General features: G+C 35.1%; 3 protein-coding genes and 2 pseudogenes across 4 annotated transcripts; 2 read left to right on the top strand and 3 right to left on the bottom strand.

Annotated features, from left to right (window-relative positions):
• Positions 1 to 7,043: 7,043 nt before the first annotated feature.
• On the bottom strand, positions 7,044 to 8,861 carry LOC106448354 (transcription factor HHO5-like). Of its 2 annotated transcripts, XM_048762673.1 has the most exons (3): positions 7,838 to 8,861; positions 7,552 to 7,676; positions 7,044 to 7,468 (listed from the first exon to the last, which is right to left on the bottom strand). In XM_048762673.1, exons 1-3 carry the CDS (start codon positions 7,854 to 7,856, stop codon positions 7,097 to 7,099), a joined length of 516 nt encoding a protein of 171 aa, XP_048618630.1. In that variant the 5' UTR covers positions 7,857 to 8,861; the 3' UTR covers positions 7,044 to 7,096. The 2 variants fall into 2 exon arrangements, with proteins under 2 accessions (XP_048618630.1, XP_048618629.1); XM_048762672.1 differs by having other exon boundaries at positions 7,552 to 8,861.
• Positions 8,862 to 10,840: 1,979 nt separating this feature from the next.
• LOC125589953 lies at positions 10,841 to 13,254 on the bottom strand (annotated as a pseudogene).
• A 199-nt stretch (positions 13,255 to 13,453) lies between these two features.
• Positions 13,454 to 14,696, bottom strand: BNAC07G12420D. The gene is made up of 3 exons (XM_013876488.3): positions 14,354 to 14,696; positions 14,087 to 14,160; positions 13,454 to 13,734 (listed from the first exon to the last, which is right to left on the bottom strand). Exons 1-3 carry the CDS (start codon positions 14,618 to 14,620, stop codon positions 13,656 to 13,658), a joined length of 420 nt encoding a protein of 139 aa, XP_013731942.1. The 5' UTR covers positions 14,621 to 14,696; the 3' UTR covers positions 13,454 to 13,655.
• A 103-nt stretch (positions 14,697 to 14,799) lies between these two features.
• On the top strand, positions 14,800 to 16,399 carry BNAC07G12430D. Its single transcript, XM_013876484.3, has 4 exons — positions 14,800 to 15,118; positions 15,319 to 15,441; positions 15,774 to 15,876; positions 15,997 to 16,399. The coding sequence occupies exons 1-4, from the start codon at positions 15,024 to 15,026 to the stop codon at positions 16,252 to 16,254; spliced, it is 579 nt and encodes a 192-aa protein (XP_013731938.1). The 5' UTR covers positions 14,800 to 15,023; the 3' UTR covers positions 16,255 to 16,399.
• Positions 16,400 to 16,799: 400 nt separating this feature from the next.
• Positions 16,800 to 18,567, top strand: LOC125589954 (annotated as a pseudogene).
• The last annotated feature ends 1,841 nt before the right edge of the window (positions 18,568 to 20,408 follow it).

Consider the following 20,408-nt stretch of genomic DNA (forward strand, 5'->3'; position numbering starts at 1 on the left):
CACACTACAAGAAAACACACCGAATTCCGACGGAGGTTCCGACGGACACCAATGTCGTCGGACATTTGTGACGGAATACTGACAAATTTCCGACCAAATCCAAAAAAAAATAAGTCGTCGGAATTCCGTCGGCCATTTCCGACGGAATTCCGACGAAACATGGTTCGTCAGAATTTTCCGACGACTTTTCGACGACATTCCGATAAAAAATGTAACCGTTTTAGTCGTCGGAAGTTCGTCGGTATATTCCGACGAATTTCCGACGACATTCCGATTAACAGCAAAGTCGTCGGAATTCCGTCAGTATTTTCTGACGGAATTCCGACGAACCATGTGACAGTTGCCGACAAATATATATGACCGTTGTATAGCCGTTTGAGATTGGACAATACCGACGGAATTCTGACGGACTGCTTTACATCCGTCGGAATTTCGTCGGAAAGTCGTCGGAGGTCCGTAAGCAATTTCCTATAAATACAACCCCTCCTCATTCAACTCATTCACACTTCATTCTCTCTTCATTCTCTTTAGTCATAACAATTCAGTGAAAATCATGTCTTCAGAAGTTTATTATCGTTCGTGGATGGATAAACCTCATTTGGATCCGAACACCAATTTGCTTACGGAAGAAGACGTTCAAGGGATTAGAGAATTCATGAGGCTTGTTCAACAGCAACCGGATGCAAAAAGTGGTATGTTAAGATGTCCCTGCTCTTCTTACAATAATAATAAGGTTATAAAAGAATTTGATGTTTGGACTCATTTGTATATGAAAGGGTTTTCACGTAATTATAAAGTTTGGTACCTTCATGGGGAAACTGGTTATGAATATGGTAGTACTAGCGAACCCCAGCCTGTTAGTGAACCTCAGCCTGATATTAGGTTAGAAGAATCTAGAATGGATATAGATTATGGTGTAGGTACTGAGCAGATGGTACATGATCATTATAGAGGGGAAGAACCAAACCCCGAATCTAGGAGATTTTTTGACATGTTGGATGCAGGAAAACAACCTTTGTATCAAAATTGTAGAGATGGTCATTCAGTCTTATCATCTGCAACTAGATTAATGGGTATTAAGACAGACTATAATTTGGCTGAAGAATGTATGGATGCGATTACTGATTTTGTCAAAGGTATTCTACCTGAGGATAACCTTGCACCGGGTTCATACTACGAGGTTCAGAAACTTGTTTCAGGTCTTCAACTACCGTATGAAGTGATAGATGTATGTATTGACAACTGCATGATCTACTGGAGAGCGGATAAGACACGGAATGTATGCAAATTTTGTGGGAAACCTCGTTATCAGAAGACGAGGGGAAGAGTTCCGATCCCATTCAAAAGAATGTGGTATTTGCCTTTGACGGAAAGATTGAAGATGTTGTATCAGTGTGAGCGCACAGCAAAAGCAATGAGATGGCATGCAGAGCATTCCATAAATGGTGAGATTAGACATCCTTCAGATGCAAAGGCTTGGAAACATTTCCAGTCAACATATCCAGAATTTGCAGAAGAGAGAAGAAATGTTTATCTTGGATTATCTACTGATGGTTTCAGCCCATTTGGAAAGCATGGAAGACAGTATTCTCTATGGCCAGTTATTGTGACACCGTACAACTTACGGCCGAGCTTGTGCATGCGACGAGAGTTTTTGTTTCTCTCAATTCTCGTCCCCGGGCCAGATCATCCTAAAAGATCACTAGATGTGTTTCTTCAACCACTAATATATGAGTTGCAACAACTATGGGCGCATGGTTTTGAGACATACGATGTTTCGCGCAAAGAAAACTTTCAGATGCGGGCAGTACTTATGTGGACAATAAGTGACTTTCCAGCATATGGTATGTTATCTGGATGGACAACACATGGGAAGCTATCATGTCCATATTGTCAAGATGACACAGATGCTTTCCAACTAAAGAACGGAAGGAAAACGTGTTGGTTTGACTGTCACAGACGATTTCTACCACCTGATCATCCATACCGCAGGAGTAAGACTTCGTTTACGAAGAACAAGCAGGTGTTTGATGGTCCACCTGAGGAAGTTAGTGGGAAAGATTTGTTGAAGCAGTTTAGGTATTTTGATGCAGAAAGGACGCCAGATGTAGGTGGACATGAAAACATTCGAGTCAATGCGGTTGGAGAGCTACATAACTGGCACAAAAAGAGTATTTTCTGGGATCTGCCATATTGGGAGAGTCATCTATTGCGGCATAATTTAGATGTCATGCATATTGAGAAGAACTTCTTCGATAATCTGATGAACACAGTCCTTAACATCCAAGGTAAAACTAAGGATAATTTGAAGTCAAGGTTGGATTTAGTCGATATTTGTGATCGTTCTGAACTTCACGTTGATGAGAACGGTACGACCCCTTTTCCCATTTATCGGCTAGATGGTGCTAGAAAAGAAGAGTTCTTTGATTGGATTACAGATAAAGTGAAATTTCCTGACGGATATGCATCAAATTTGGGGAACTGCGTTGATAGAAGCGAAGGAAAGTTTACTGGCTTGAAGAGTCATGATTGTCATGTAATTATGCAGCGCCTCCTTCTGTTTGCTTTTTCAGCATTATTGCCACGTAATGTTCATGAAGCAATTGCAGGTATATTATATTTTTACAATTTAATTTATTTTTATATTTAATAATTATGCTTATAAAAAGTTAATACTTACGAAAATTATGTCTTTTATCTATGTATGGATTAGTGTTTTCTTCCGCGACTTATGCAGCAGAGTAGTGACTGAAGAGGGTATTAATAATTTGAAGACAAACGCACCAGTCAGCATGTGCAACCTTGAGAAGATATTTCCTCCATCATTCTTTGATGTAATGGAACATCTTGCTATTCATCTCGCAAGAGAATTGGAACTTGGTGGTCATGTGCAGTACAGATGGATGTATATTTTTGAGCGTTATATGCATCATCTGAAGAAGATGGTCAAAAATCAAAGCAGGGTGGAAGGATCTATAGTGGCACAGGTGATCAATGAAGAAACTGCAATCTTTGCTGAAAATTATTTTCCACCAGAAGTGCATACAAAACACCGAAGACCTGCTCGGCATGATGATAGAGGGGAGAGAGCAACATATCATGTTACTGTCCCAAGCATGTTCAAGGAAATAGGACGACTTAGTGGAAAATTCACGAAGCGGAGACTTACGGACACTGAGCACGCTCATTTGCAAACATATTTGCTCACCAACTGTGAAGATGTTCTACAATATGAGAGGTAAAAATATTTATTCATTTATTGTTAGATTAATATTCAATAAATTTATTTCATATTGATAATATTTTTGTATATAGTGTATATATGGCGGAGTTGCGTATGACTCACAGGCATGCAACAGAAGATGAGTTTCGACAACTTAGAGATAACGGATTTTCTGCGTGGCTTCGTAGTTATGTGAGTCATATATCATATTACCCTATGCAAATGATTAGTTTAAATTTAATATATATAAACTAATTAACTTTTCAATCATATATGTTTTTAATTTATAGGTGAATGATGGTTTGGCCAGAGGTCTTGTGTTCGATGATTGGATACGCGAATTTGTGCAGGGACCAAACTATGTGGTCAAATCATATCCTAAATTTTGTACGCGAGGATATGCATTCACAAGGAAAGGTCATTCTAAGACAACATATGATGCTGGTGTTTCATCTTCTTCTGGTGTGAGATGTCTACTACGGCAACATAAAAGAAATATTGGAAATCCAATTTCCTGGAATGGTTGGATTGGGTTGTGTAGTATTCTATTGTGATTGGTATGACACCACCCCAGATAGAGGAGTGAAGATTGATGCGTTTGGTGTTACATCAGTTCATTCGCGGCGGAAACTTCAATATTATGATCCCTTCATTCTTGGTTCGCAAGCTGATCAGGTATGTCAATCTATTCATAATTTTTTACCAATATAATTAATTAATGTTATATATTTTACTTATACTTGTATAATTGATATGTATAGGTGTGCTACATCAGTTACCCTCGGGTGACGTACAGAGACGATCCATGGGTTACTGTAACGCAAATCAACCCAAGAGGACGAGTGGATGGAACTTCTGATGATGATGAACCATTGCAACCAGAGTCTACCAGCAACGCCCAGGCAGTTGAAGATTTGGAAAATGTTCAACTCGTTGAGAATTTGACTGTGTTTGGACATGATGCTGTCGTACATTCAGAGCCGGAAGCCGAGGTTGGGGAGTTTGATGAAGATTCAGAAGATTCTGATTAGTTTTTTTTTTTTTTTTTTTTATAGGTCCGTCGGAAATCCCTCGAAATATACCGACGACATAGCGACGACAATGGGTTTCCGACGAAATACCGACGACATGTGTTTCTATAAAGTTTCAATCATAAAAATCTATAAATTTAGATGCCAAAACTATAAAAATAACACATAATAAGTGTTTAGTATAGTATTAGATCGCAACCGTTCAAATATAACAACTCATTAAAATATTTATGTATGCATATCATTGTTTTCATAACATCTCATCTTAACATTATATACTTATACAATCATATTTATATAAGCTTACACTACAAAAAATGTTATTGTGTAAAATCGTGTTATAAAACATTTTTATTGTTAAATCTTTATGCAAATACTATATATATTATCAAAGATTTGGATTTTGCATTTAGAAACTTGAAATCAACACCCTAAACACTAAGTCGTCGGAATTCCGTCGAAATATACCGACGGAATGTGTCCGTCGGAATATACTGACGGACACATTCCGTCGGAATTTCAATTTGCCCGGGAGAACCAAACCACTTGAAAATTTTCGCGAATTGGCATTTGGTATATTTTAATTATACCGACGGAATACCGACGAACCCGTGTCCGTCGGAATCGTCTGATATAATAACCCTCCTCCTTCTTCTTTCTTCCTTATCTCCGCATCTCTCTCTCTAAATTCCTCTCTCCACCGGCGATTCACCGGCGATTCCTCTCTCCACACCGGCGATTCCTCCCTCTACACCGGCGATTCCTCCCCCAAACCCTAAATCATGTAAGAATCATCCCAAACCTTCTTTAATCTCAATTGTTTAGGGTTTTGGATGTTAGATCTCGGATTTTAGGTTGTTTGATTGATAGTTTAGGATATATAAGTTAGGATTGTTGTTTGGATTGTTGTTTTAGTTTTTTTTGGAACATTTTTTGATTTTTAAAAACGTTTTTTGATTTTTAAAAACGTTTTTTGATTTCTTAAAACGTTTTTTTTTTTATTTTTAAAAACGTTTTTCAAGTTTCCAGTAATGAAATATATATAATAAAACGTTTTTAAAATTTTTAAAAATATTTAACAACATTTTTCTATATTTATAAATTTTTTATAATTTTGTATACATATATATATATATATGTAAATCATGTATAATAAAAAATTTAAATTTTTTTATAATTTTTTATAAGTTTCCACTAATAAACTATGTATAATAAAACATTTTTTTTAAAAAAAATATAAATATTTAACAACATTTTTCTTCATTTATAAATTTTTAACAAAATTTTTCTATATTTATAAATTTTTTATAATTTTGTATACATATATATATATATAAAAGGTTTAATAGTTTTTTTTAAAACGTTTATAAAACCTTTTGTAAATATATAAATGAAAACATTAGGATTGTGTTTGTTTTGTAGCAAGAGTTCTACTGGCACTCCGATCTTACGGAAACACTTCGTAAGAAATTCAACGAAAAGGCCATGGACTCTTACACAAAGCAGATAAACGCGTGGAAGACAGTTTGGCAGAAGGACAAGAAGCCACAGTTCATCAACGGGACGGTGTGGGAGCAGTTGATAGCTCATTGGGAGAAGGAAGAAACTGCAGAGACGTCTTCCCGGAACTCCAGGAACCGGAAGAGCGATCGTGGCGGGAAAGGTATGTATGTGCACAACCTCGGCGCTTGCTCTATGTCTACTAAGGAGGATGAACTTGTAAGTTTTTTTATTATTATTTATCTTTATATTTTTAAAATAAATATTTTATATATTTCTTGGCTAATAATGGCGGTTTTTTTAGATCGAATCAAATGACGGTAATCCCGTTGATCGTCTCCAACTCATTAAGGTGGCTCACACTAACAAGACGACGGGTCAAATTCAGGACCCCGTGATCAAAGGTGTAGTTGATTTGGTGGAAGCTGAAATAGTTTCTCAATCTCAGCCTCTCTCTGATGACGGCGACTCTACGCGAGCTTCAACCAACCTGTCTCTATTGCAAATAAATGAGATGGTTGAAAAGGTAATTTTTTTTATTAATATATTTTTTTTATAATGTCGATTACTTACTTGTCCCTATTTACTTACTTTAAATATTTTTGTAGGCGGTTCCTAAAAGGAAAGAAGGCCGTTTAGTTGGGTTGGCCCGTCGTGCTTCTTCGTATCCGGCATCTTCTTCGCAAGCTCCGTATGCCGATCCCATGATTCTCGAGGAGCTACATGACAAAGATGAACGGATTGGGGCATTGGAGGAGCAGAACACCACTATCCTTTCGGAGAATGCCACTATCCGTTCGAAGAATGCCACTATCCTTGCTGAGTTGGCATCCCAGAAGAAGTTCAACACCGAGATTATGCAGAAGCTAGATCGTTTGATGTCTTCGAGTTCATCTTAGTTTATTTCGGCTTTTTAAAACTTTCGGAATGTTTTTTTTTCTATTTCGGTTTGTATGAATTTTAAACTTTCTGAATGTTTTTTTCCTATTTCGGTTTGTATGAATTTAAATTATATAATATTATTAGTTTTAAATTTCTGATTTTTTTAATTTATTAATATCAAAAAATATATAAAAATGCAAAATCAATTCGTTTTTAAAATTGGTATATACCGACGGATATATATCCGTCGGAATTTACCGACGAACTATTCCGACGACCATTGTCCGTCGGTATATTCCGACGACCAGTGTTCGTTGGAATACACCGAGGAACACCCTACGTCGGAATTGTCCGAGGAACGTTGTCCGTCGGTACGTAGTTTTTCCGATGAACTCTGGTCTCGTGTGTCCGCATCGTAACATCGTCGGAAGTTCGTCAGAATGACGTTTCTTGGTATTTGTCAGAAAGTCGTCGGAAGTACTGACGAAATTCCGACGAATTTTTTTTTTCTGACGAAACGATACCGACGGACGGTTTCGTCGGAAATTCGTCGGAATCGGGCTATTCCGACGAATTTCCGACGATTTCGACCATCAGAATCCCCCTGTTTTCTTGTAGTGTCAGACCATTTCCTTCTCAGCTCTTTCTTCTGAATTGGATGACTCTGCTCAATTCTGCTGCTATAGTCAGTCAATATTTCTGACTTTGGCAGAGACAGAGGAGCTGAAGGAGGAGGAGGTGGAGGACGGTTAAATGACATAATTGCCCCTCGTTGGTTAGCGTTATTATTATTACAGGTCTGAGTCACACACCGGTTTTCTTCTTCGTTTGTCTGTCACAATGATCTCAGAGGTTAAAGATCAATCAAACACAGAACAAAACATCAAAAGGTTTGATTTTTTTTCCTCATCTTACCGATTGCGACTGTGAGTTAGAGTTTGAGATCCATAACTGGGCAGAGCTCATCCAGTTCTTCTTATTATCAGTTTTCAATTCTACCCCTTGTACTGATGAAGCCTCTTGCTTCAACCTCTCAATCGCTACACAGAGAAACCATTTCATTAAATACCAAAACACAAAACAAAATTGAGAATCGAGAGAGAAAGAGAGAGAGAGAGAGAGAGAGAGAGAGAGAGAGAGAGAGAGAGAGAGAGAGAGAGAGAGAGAGAGAGAGAGAGAGAGAGGTGAGAGAGAGAGTCACCTTCGTTCATCAAGAGCATGCATAGAGGGAGTTCACGTTTGAAAACATCGATCTTTTTTGTAAGAGGCCGATTGGAGTTTACTGTAACAATAAGAACTATAAACCAAATTAAAAGTGGAAAAGACCTTTGGAGTTTTCGTTGGCTTCTCTGTTTCCTTTGAATTACAATCACTACTCTACAATTATTGTAAGCCAAATGGAAGTATATATCCAAATCTAAACCAAGTAAAAAACACTAAACCAAAACAAAAAAAACCTAAATCTAAATCTGAGTTGAATAATCATCAGCCGCATAACGTCGTCATCTTCATCCACCGCATCACGCCATACATCCTTTGTTTTCATCACTCTCCGGTGAGCAGATGCTGCTAGCACCACCACCACGCCATACCTCCTCTGTCTTCAAGCTCATGACAACCAACTCTGCTCACGGTCCACCTTCCTGTACCAAATCAAACGAAAATCAGAGGGAGGGAGAGAGAGAGAGAGAGATTGGTTCTCGTGAAGAAATATGCGCAACGAATCCGGAGTGGCCAAGGTGGAGTAGATGACGGCATAAACGCAGAGGCTTGTTGGTGGTAGAGAAGCTTGTCGCTGTCTATGTCGGTGAGTCTGAGAGCTATAACTATCTTCCGGCGGCTGTAGAGCTTCGAGTTGACTCTGACTTCTTGTAGTGGGAGAAAGGGAGGAAGTTGGAAGGGTATTATGGCTCACGCATATAAGATTAAAGAAGAGGAATGAATGATCTGAGAGTGGAGAAACGCAAGAACATGTAGAAAATTGAAACGATTAGAAGAATTAGAAGAGACGCTTGCGACAAAATGCAAAATTGTGAGTAGCAGGTTTGACGTGGCAAAACAACACCTTTTCTATTGGTCGATTTTTTAATCTGACGTGGACACCTTCTCTACTCCTCATATAACCCTTTTAGTATTAGTTAAATGAGAAGTTTACGTTCACGTGCCAATTCTATCTATCTTCAATATTCTTCTCATTTTTGTGTCGCTTTTTTTATTTTGGTTATTGCTCGATATAAATATTGATTTTTGAATTTATTCTCATTTCGTTATTTTGTTTTGGCATGAGATTTAGAAAATATATAAGATTTAAAATTATTAAAGAGATACATACTTAGGTTAAGATCCGCGTCTTGAGCAGAATACACATTTTATATTTATTATTTATTTTATGTTTTTCTGCATATTATGAAATAATAAAATAATAATTATATATTAATTAACTAAGAAATCAGTTACTATTATGTAATAAATTGGTGTGCGCATATAAATCAAACGACCGATCTTGTTTATTCGCAATCATTTTATGGTAAATAAATCAAAACAATCAGTTTTATCTATCGTATATGATAATAACATAGACATATAGTATACTTTTAATATGTATATTTATTAAATGAGGTTTCTACTCATATGATTTTATGATTATTTTCATATTTGTGTAACAAAATTTTACACCAACAATTTTTTTAATGTGGAATGTTTAGTAGTTTCAATAATTTATAATCAATTTTTTAGAAAATGAAGATTTCAAAATTAAAATATTAACTTTTCAATATATGTTCAACGCAAATATCAAAATATAAGTATGTATTTTCATATGATGTATAATTTAATTTAAAAGATATGAAATATATATATATATATATATATTAGCATAAACACGTATTAAAATAAAATTATTTATTCATATGATTTTCTAATAATTGTATCTTATTATAGAAAAAAATAAAACCGTGATCACAAAAGCTTATGTGAAACTTTTAACAGTTTTAGTAATTTATACTCATTTTGAAAAATTGAAAAATACAAAGTATACAAAAAATCTAAATTTTTATCATATGATTAATGTAATTGTGTAATTTATTTTAATAATAAATATTTAATCAAAAATGATAGAAAATATACAGATTGTTAGCAAATCTTTATTATTTAAAATCATTAATTGTCATATATATCTTAGTCACATTGGTTAATTTCGTTGGTTTTATTTAAGGAAAGAATATATAATAATTTCAATTTGATAAATGAATGGTCCATAATGGATATACTATATAATATAACATTCTCTAGTAATTTAATTTTGGACTAACAAAATTTTCAATTGATTCTTAAGCCGCCACATAAGCAAAATTAGCATTCCAATTACGTGACAACTCAGCAGTGCATTTTTTTAATTAATACAAACTATAGGTTATAACTTTTTAAATGTTTCTCTATTAATATATAGGGGATATCTTATCAAACGGGAAAATGGATTTTTTAGACTCCAACAATTTGCGTCATGCCTTTTTTTAGACCCAAACAAAATATAAGTGCGAAATCATTCTTGAACTGAATTTTTTTTAAAAAGATTTCGACCCAAACTTGACTCCGTAACATAAATCATACCTTGACTAACTTATCGTTAGTCAACCATTAAACCATGCTTAGTCGGATAAAGAAAAATTGTCGATTTCAACACGTACAATTTCGCGTGCCTTTTTACACCTAAACAATGAGTAACTGCAATTTCATACTCAAACTGAACAATAATTTGAATTTCATACCCGAACTGAACGATAGTTTGAATTTCATAAAAAAACTATTCAGACTAACGTTTGGTTAGTCAACCATTATTTCTGAGCAAGTGAGTGTCTAGGTAGAAATGACATGTCGAGGGAGAGTTAAAACGACGTCGTTTAGCTAAAATAATAAAATTTTGTCACTTGGAGGGCCGAACGCACGCCAGACAAGTGAATTAAACGAACACTTTATCATCAGGTCAGCAACTTTTGTCATATTTACATATATACTGACTTATATCTTTGTTTTGTTCGCCAATCCGCTCTCTTTCATGTTACACCATTGTTTTACTGCTTCTTGATACTAGGTTTGCTCATGGATTCGTCGAGGATCGATCCCTGATCAAATGGATTCGATTTCTTAGGCTTGATAATGCCTCAGTTCATGCTAATTCATTTTAGACGAAGAAACTAATCTTCGCTGTTGTCTACGTTTTGTAGTCGGAGCTACTCTTTTTGGCTTCCAACATTACTTTTTCATGCGATTTTAAAATGTTCATTACTATCAAAAATAGAACTTTATAAAGACTGAAACTTCTAAAATTGGCAACTGAGAGAGAGATAGCCAGAGGGAAAAGAAACTTTGGTACCTATATAATTTAGTATATATGTATATTTTACAAAATTTGTTTTAGTCCAGTGGTTTAATGCTCAGTTTGGTGCTTCTCTGGTTCAATGGTTTAATGCTCAGATTAGGACCAAAGCTAGTGCTTCACCTCGATTCCTGTGTCTGTAGACCCTTTAATATATTTATAGCAAAATCACTTTCAAAATTTTGTTTTTAGATTGTTTGTCTTCTTTCTTTTTTTCCCGTTAATATTTTAATTAATTTAAACAGGCCGAAGCCCAAGGATTACAAAGCCGAAGCCCAAACTACCAAATAAGCCCAAACCAAAGGGCAACAAAAAGGTCTGAGGCCCAAACCGCTAGAAACCAGACACCTGCTTGCACGCCCACGCGTCAAGGAGGCCGGACACGTGTTCGTATCTTCACCATCTCATCCCGTCCGCCTCGACTTGACCGTCACCGCTTCGAGAGTAGCACCATTGAAACCCTCGTTTCATCGGAGCTCGTATTACCGTCGAGCTTCCATCGAATCAACTTGGAGATCTCATCCCGAGCCTCCCAAACACCCTCCCCATAGAGTTGAAACCACGAACCATCTCTCTTCATTCACGCTTTTTCTTAACATCGGAGAGCTTCATCTATTAAATCGAGATCTCATCCAACAGATCAAAGCCGGGAACCACAGGAACCATGAACCAATAACCACCCCCGATCCAGAATCGGGAACAAACCCTTACCCCCACTAAAAGATTGAAACATCTAAAGCTGGCGACGCAAGATTATGAAAGCCTTCACCCCCCGGAGACAAAAGTCGGCGATGGCGGAGCTGAAGAAGCCCCCACCTCCCGAAGACTATGCCGGCGGCGACGGAGCTGGATAAACCTCCACCTCCCGGATTCGAAACTTAAACTGACAAACCTACTTCACCACGCCAAAATCCTCCACACGACCGCGTCGTTACTCCAGCCGCTTAGCCACCATCGATGTCGGTTCACTCCCCCGAGTTGACGACGACGGTTGGGAGCTGGACCAGAGCTCAGACAAGGCGATCGGGGATAGCAGGCGAAGGAGAAGCAGAGTAAGAGCATCTTAACGAAGAACGGAGGGCTCCGGCGACGGCATGCTCGCTCACGTGCCGGCCGTACGCCGGACCCAAAGTAGATTGTTTGTCTTTTATACTTCAATAAATGTAATGTTTGAAAATATATGTTACATAAAAACTTGTATATGTTCATATATTTATATAAAAGTAATTTTAAAAATAATAGTTGGTTGATTAATCGGATGGCCAGATGAAAAATTCATTGACTTTTTGTTAACCGATTCTTGACTGATTTGGTTTACAACAACTTATTTGTCTCAAAAACCTTAACTAAAGTACTTTATCTACTTATCAGTTTATCATATGCTTTTTATAGTAACTTCAATCTCCAGCGTAACCATCAGGAAAGTGGCAAGGCCTTCAATACTCGGTTCTTAGGATTGGTTGCTCCTCGCTGTATCCGAGCTCGAATCCATCTTTTCCAGGGGAAAGACCAAACTCATGAGTGGTCGCTGGAGTAATTACTATACCTTTAATCTTATCTTTATCGTGTTTTTGTTTATAATGCCCACCGGAGAACCTTCCTTTGGAAAAGGAATCTTCATGATATGAATCAAGAATGTGAAGGAAACTTCTAAACTTACAACCTTTCTTTTTGCTAAGAAACTTTCGGTTCTTTAGAGTTTGTATTGTTACGATTGTATTCTTTGTTTTTGTTTCGGAGACTCGAACCTGGATCAGTTCCTATGTGGATGTGATGCATCTCATGACTTCCAACCGCACCCAAACCAATGTTACTTGAAATGTCTTTAGCTCCGAAATTAGTAACCTGAGCTGTAGTTTCGACATGTTTTGGTGTAATCTGAGTGGCGCGGCGCTCATCTTGTAGGTTGCGGCCAAAGATAGTAAGAACATGAATCCTATGCATAAAAGATTATATGTTGGCGTTGTCATTTTCTCCACTTTCTACTTTTTCAACCGATAGGGCTTATAAAAAAATAAATGCTCCTCAAAGATCATTTCTTTTACGATTGTCGCTTTATTGTGAATACAGGTTAGAGAACGAGCATTTGAATCAGTTCTATTACCATTCAACTACGACCAAGAAGAAGAGATAATTAGGTATTAGATACGATATACTAACGTTTTCAAAATAGCAATGTTCAATTTCTCATGTGGTTATTGCTGTGCTCTGTGCTCTGGCATTTGAGGAAACCAAAAGCAACTAACATTGCACTGTTCCAGTCACAATGTGACCAAATCAGTTTCCAAACCGAGATTCATAGCCCTACAGGATAAATAAAGAAATAATTATCTGTGTTACTACCAGAGAACTGTGTCATGCCTGTGAACTATTATAGCATTCGGCGAACCTGGTAGAAGAGCTTGTTTACTCTTTTGCAGATGTAGCTGTTCGTTTTGAGTCTACGCGAACATATATATTATAAATGGGACTTTGCAATAAGCAATGACAATAATATAATTTGTCAAAAAGAAGCATGAGCATATTGATCATGCAGGAAAAAAACCCAAACAATTTGATCAAAACAGAGTCAACAAAGTCGAGGCTTTCTTCTTCTAGATTATCCAACAAGTAACAATCATAAAGGAAATCTTGAATAGTTTCTCTAATTGCCTTGCTCAGTAGGGTTTCCCCGCTCACCGCTGCAACAGAAGAAATGTGGCAGCTTAACTCTCCCGCAACTCCTGCAAACACAATAGTTTGCACCCGGTGAGATCATAAAGAAGGAAACAAGCGTAGAATCAAGTACATCTAAGGCCAAACAAGTCGACTCATGTTTTGCAAAGCGCTCAACACACCAACTTCCTCCATCAAACTCGTTATACCTTTCTAGTTACTTGAACGTAGCTGCTACCAAGTGAAGATAGTAAGGACATGACACTAAGTCAGAAAGCATATACATTTATTCTCGAGCTATTGCAGCAGCGACAGCCTAGGGAAACTAAAAAAAGAACAAAAATCCATGACAACCCCAAAACTAGACCTCATACCAAAGCTCAAACCTATGGGTAGATCAAGAGAAGCCAAATCAAGTACCTGCAACGGATGATGACAGGAACAGGCTTAAGAGCCTTAGGCCCATTTCGTATCCCTCTCTTGTGTTTAGAAACCTGCATGTTTCATCAACAACAGCTTCCATTAACCCTCCAAGAGGACATGACCATTATAAAAATACAAACTTTCATTTGATTCTAGGTAAGTGTTAACTCCCTAGAGTATACAAACCTCAAGGAACCAACTAGATTGATCTAAAACCCTAGATAAACCCTGAAACCGATTAAGAGACTGTGAGAGTTCCCAAACCTTCTTCTTGGGGACAGCCATTAGCTCAATGGATCCACCGAAGCCGAAATCAGGAAGGCCAAATCCGAAGCTCTTCTCGTCGATCGAACCCGGTTGGTTCTGATTCTGATCGAACTCGGGTGAAATCAGCGGCGGCATAGAAATGGTTCGATCGATGGCGCTGTTCAAAGGCGTAGGCATTGCGGCGACGTGGCTCAAACTCCGGGTTTGGAAGATGCGGCATGACTCAACGGCGGCGCGTTTTAGTGATGTCAGTCTCAACGCCATTGTTGCGCTTCTCTAGAGAGACTCGAGAGATAGAGATCAACCAGGGCTCAAATGAAACCGGAAACGACGTCGTTTTCACCAAGACCTTTTTATTAGTTGTCTCTTTCTAGCAAGGTAACCGACTCTAGACCGAAATTATTAGGTGACGTACCCGGTTTGATTCATAACCATGAAGGAGCTTCTAACCGATCTAATCGTAGCTTCTCCGTTGGCTGAAATTATGTAAAACCGAAACAACCAGCATAATCGAGAGAACCGACTCTAGACCGAAATTATTAGATGATTTACCCGGTTCGTTCATAACCATGAGACGGGCATTTCTAAACCCTCGTCGTGGGTGGCTCGTGTTACAACAGATCAAGGGAAGAAGCGAAAGCTCTGGCGAGCAAGCAAGAAAGCAACCATGTCGTGGATGAAAGGAGATTTACTTTCCAAAACCAGGAGGCTTGTTGGTGGACTCGCTACAAGAGAGCCCGTTTGGCTTAAAGCCATGGAAGCGTAACTCTCCCTCCCTCTCCCTCTCCCTCGATAATGAAATGATTCGGCTTGATCCAGTTAGATACTTCCATATTGATCAATCCTGCTATAGCGTTTCCATTTTGGGTTTCATTTGCATTAGAAAGTTGAGATCTTGTAATTACTTGGACTTGGGATTTGAGGTTTGAAGTTTCTTACTGTTGTGGTTGGTTTAATGGCAGATCACCTCCTCCTGTCTTTCCTCGCTCTAATGGGAACCTCAAGAAGATTGTTCTCCCTGAAGATCCCTACGTTCGTAGGTTCGCCCGTAAGCATCCTGAAGCTAAACTCGTCGAGCCCAACAAGTAAAGTCTCCATCTTTATCTATCTGCATTGCTATTACATTGCATCTCTACCTACTATGTTTTCGTTAATGCGTTATGAGTTTCTTCGTTATAACCTTGTCCTTATATATATATATATATATTTGATTCTAAACAGTTCTGGCTTAGTCTCTTTTGTCTTGCACTAGTACTGTCCATGTGGCTCAGAGTTTCATGTTTCCTTCGCTGTGGATATATCTCTAATATAATGCTTCCCCATCTTGTATCTTGTTCTAGTTTCCTGTGTCCTTCACTGTTCTTTCTAGATGTATCTCTAATACTATTTGTTTATATAATGCTTCACCATCTTATAGGGTTTCGGCGTTTATTCCTGATCCAGCACGGGTATATGGCTGCCGAGTCCTTGAACTGACGAAGAATGGCATCAGCGAGGATGACGCCATGTCTGTAGCTAATGTACGTGCTTTCTTTTCACAGTCTAGCGATCTTTGTTACTAAATCTGCACTTGAATAGATAGAAGAATTGTAATACTGCTGTTCCTTGAACACTGGAAATGTTTTTGATATATTTTTCAGATGGAGTATCTTGCAGAGAGAAAGGAAAAGAAGAAAGCATACAAACGCCTAAAGGAGCTTGCTGTACTGCAGGACAAGGCTCCTCCTCCTAAACCGTACCTTAGTACCAAAAAGGAGATGCAAACTCAAGAGAAGAAACCACCTACAGATCCTCCTAGCGTCCGCAGGCTTGTTAACCAGTTGAAACAGCAGAAAGATGTGTTACTGCAGGATAAACCTGGAGGTAGTGCTAATCAGGATCATTGGATCGACGAATAGTTTCTCCATCATCCTTTTTTTCTTTTATGCAAGTTCAGGTCTTTTCATACATGATGTCAAGTGTTGTTATTCCCATTTGATTGTTTTCAGAACATTTTCAACAAACAAGTGTTACAGGAAAGCACAATGGTTATGTCTCTCTCTCTATGATCCTACAAACAATTAGCTTCTACAGTTACAAAAGTTTTGTCTGCATTGCACCTACTGCATTTACAACAAAAACCCCATTTACAACAATGACGTCGTGGAAAAAGCCAAATGAAACATTCGATTCAGACTTTCAATTTTTTCTGAAGAAATTTACATAGACATAATACCTAAATCTGTATAAAAAATAAACAAATCTTTATTAATTTACATAGACACGAGTTGTTGATGAATGAAACTGTAGTCCATAAAAAGAAGGAAAAAAAAAAGAAGAGGCTGGTAACCTTAACCTGTAATTTCTTAGTTATCCTTCCTCAGTTCTTCTCAATCACTCTGTTTCAAGCAGCCTCCTTCTCAGCCATGCACCCATGACACACATATGGTTGATTCTCAAGTCAAGACTATCCCAGAACATGCATTCATTTTTTTTATAGGAATAACTGAAAAACATACTCCTGAAATTATTAATATTTAACTAATAAAGTATAGGAAGTTAGAAGACTTCGGATTTTTGTTAATTAATATGAAATGTATGTAATAGTTTACTAGAAATATATAGGTGTAAAATAATAAATTAATTAAGTTAAAAATATGAACTAGAAATGCATGGGTAAAGAAAATATTTGTTTAAATTTAGTAGCAAAATCCTAAATATAACATGTAATATTATGATTGTTGTTCAAAAAAAAAACATGTAATATTATGATTAATTGATAGTAATGTTTAAAGTATTGATAAGTTATCACTTTCAGATCTTCACATCTTTTTTAATTCAACCAAAGAATTTGGTATCTCCATAAAAAGAGAAGAGTATTTAAGGATATATATAATAATTGTTTTTAATAAAAAAAAAACATATAATAAACCAGTGAAACACATCCATGGCTTCCTCATCAAACATTCACTTCATTTTCGTTCTAATAACATTTCTAACTATCTTCAAAACTTCTTTATCATTTGTAAACATTTCATCGGTTGAAGGGATACTGCCGTTCTCACCTAAACATGTTGTGATCACTAAATTGGTCTCACAGTTTGGATTGCTCGTGCACTGTACAAACAAAGGGATAGATTTAGGGGTTAGATCGGTTCTAATTGACCAAAGTTTTGATTTCAGGTTTCGTGTCAATCTTCGCAAAACAACGAATTATAGTTGCATTTTCTCATGGCCTGGAATTGTTAGGACGTTTGATATCTTTAGGGCAGATAGGGATGATAGTAAAACAAGTAAATTTGGAATATGTAGTGAATGTATTTGGTATAGAGAAATTCTTGGGTTCACCCCCTACGGTGAACCTGTAGATTCACCGACCAATAGTGTTTGAGTATTTAATATTTGATATCTTTTAAAAAAGGAAACAAAATTGAATTTCCAAATAAGATTATATTTTTAAAATAAAACAATAAAAATACATAAAAATAGTTACAAAAAATAAATAAATAAATATTGTTAAACCGTTAGCAAAATACTAAATCCTATACCCTAAATCCTAAACTCCAAACTCTAAATTATAAACCTTAAATCTTGGATAAACCGTAAACCATTGGAAAATTTTAAACCATAAATCATACATTAAAAACTAAATCTTAATAACACTAAACCCTAAACCCTAATCACTAAACTCTAAACCCTTGGATAAACCCTGAACCCTCGGATAAATCATAAACTCTAAATCAAAAATATTTAAAATTAAACCCTAGAGTTTATGATTTATCCAAGGGTTCAGAGTTTACCCAAGGGTTTAGGGTTTAGTGATTAGGATTTAGGGTTTAGTGTTATTAAAATTTAGTTTTTAATGTATGATTTAGGGTTTAAGATTTTCCAACGGTTTAGAGTTTATCCAAAGTTTAAGGTTTAACGTTTAGGGTTTAGGGTTTAGGATTTACGGTATAGGGTTTAGTATTTTGCCGAAAACTTAACAATATTAATTAATTTATTTTTTGTAACTATTTTTATTATTTTATTTTAAAAATATAATCTAATTTGGATATTCAATTTTATTTTCTTTTTTAAAAGATATCAAATATCAAATATTCGAATACTATTGGATGGTGAATCTTAGGGGGTGAACCCAAAAATTTCTCTTTCGTATATATCTGACCCAGGTCCATGTCGTAAATCGACGCGATGGAGGCTCTCCTTTCTGTTTTTCATGGGCTTCTTAATCATATCAAAAAATATTTCTCCTATATATGTTTATTTCATATCAAAGGGAAAACACGTTTCTTTCATCTATATACGATTTCCTTTATTTTCTTATTAATCCTTTTTAACTTGAGTTCAAAGATTAAAGAAAGAATAAATCTGGCATATTCACTGTTTTTTTTTTTATTTTGCTGATGTTCATTTGATGAAACTGAAATACAACATTGTAAATAGATTCTATAGCTTTTATTTTTATGATTTGTGTCTATATATTCTTGAAATTTATGTATTTTTATTTTAGTTTAAATGTTTTAGGTTTTATTTGTTTTATACAATTATCTTTTTATTTTTTTTGTTTTGATTATGTTTTGGTTTCTGGTAGGGATTTCTTATCAATTGTGTCAATTTCTTTAAATTTGAGTTTGTGATTAAAAGAGAAAATAATTTCTGTTAGATTCACTTTCTTTTAGTTGGTCTAAGTTTGGTGAAATATTAAAAGGAATACTGTAAATAGTTCTTTTATATCTTTCTTTGTATTATAAATAATATTTTTTATTTATTTTTGGAGTTTATATATTATTGTATAATATTTTATATATACATTAAATTATTATTTGTTGATTACTTTCACTAACCTCAAATTATATAATATGTTTACTATATTTTTGTATTTTTTAAATTTTTTTCCTAATTTTTTTTTAAAATTATTATTTATTGATTATGGGTTGTGTTTTTTCTTTATTTCTTTTTAAATTATTATCTCTAAACTTAAGTTTTGTGACCAACAATAGAAAACAATTTTGTTTTGTCAGATTCAGTTTTTTTATTCGTTAGTGTGGATTTGGTGAAACATATAAGATAATTTTATAGTTAATTTTTTTCTCAATTTTTCATATCGATATTTATTTTTATTCTTTTAAATTATGTATTGTTTCTTATATTATGTATTTTTACTAAATTTTTATTTGTTCACCAATTGATGTAAGAATCTTTTTGAACTGAAAATTAACTCTTTATATGAAATATTTATATGTTATGAAATGTTTTATTTAAGGTAATTAAAAATAAAATAAAATGAGTGATGTGGAATAATTGATAAATCTTTTTAAATGATGCTGACCTGTTGCTCTCTAGTTTCTTCCTTGCTAACATAACAACATTTATTTTATGTTTAGTTAGAGAAATGTTTACTTATTAGATTTTATGATATTTGAAACAAATTAATTATATATAAAACGTGTTGAAATATATTTTACTATAGCTTGAAGTTGTTTAAAATTATTCATCAAATCTATGTTCTTAAAAAAAAATTACTTTAATCTTTAGTAAATCAAATATAAATATATTAGTATAACTATATTAATTAATTCAATTATTTTTATAAATTATTTTTATTTTTTATTTTATGGTATAAAATCACATATAACCTATCATAGTTTCAATTTATTTATGTATACTTAAATGCTAAAAATAAATTATTTATTTTAAAGCTGTATATTCATAACTCAATTATTAAATATTATAATAATTTAGCATGTATGATGATTAAACTAAATATATATATTTTATTAAAAATAAAATTTTAATCTTTTAAATATTAAAGAATGTATATCACATTAATGACAAATAAACTTTCAGATTACTCTTTGTTTATTTATAAATAAGTGATTAAGAATAATAAATGTTCTTTATATTTATTAAATTTATAATTTTATAGTAACTATTTATAAATGTGATGTTCTTAAGTGTCAAAATTTTAGATATTATATTTGATGAGGTGTCAATCTTTAGAGCATTTCCAACCCATAACACTATTTTAGTGTCAAAACTACACTATTTTGGTGTAGTTTCAATACTAAAA

Source organism: Brassica napus, chromosome C7 (genome assembly GCF_020379485.1).
Source record: "Brassica napus cultivar Da-Ae chromosome C7, Da-Ae, whole genome shotgun sequence".
Lineage (NCBI taxonomy): Eukaryota > Viridiplantae > Streptophyta > Magnoliopsida > Brassicales > Brassicaceae > Brassica > Brassica napus.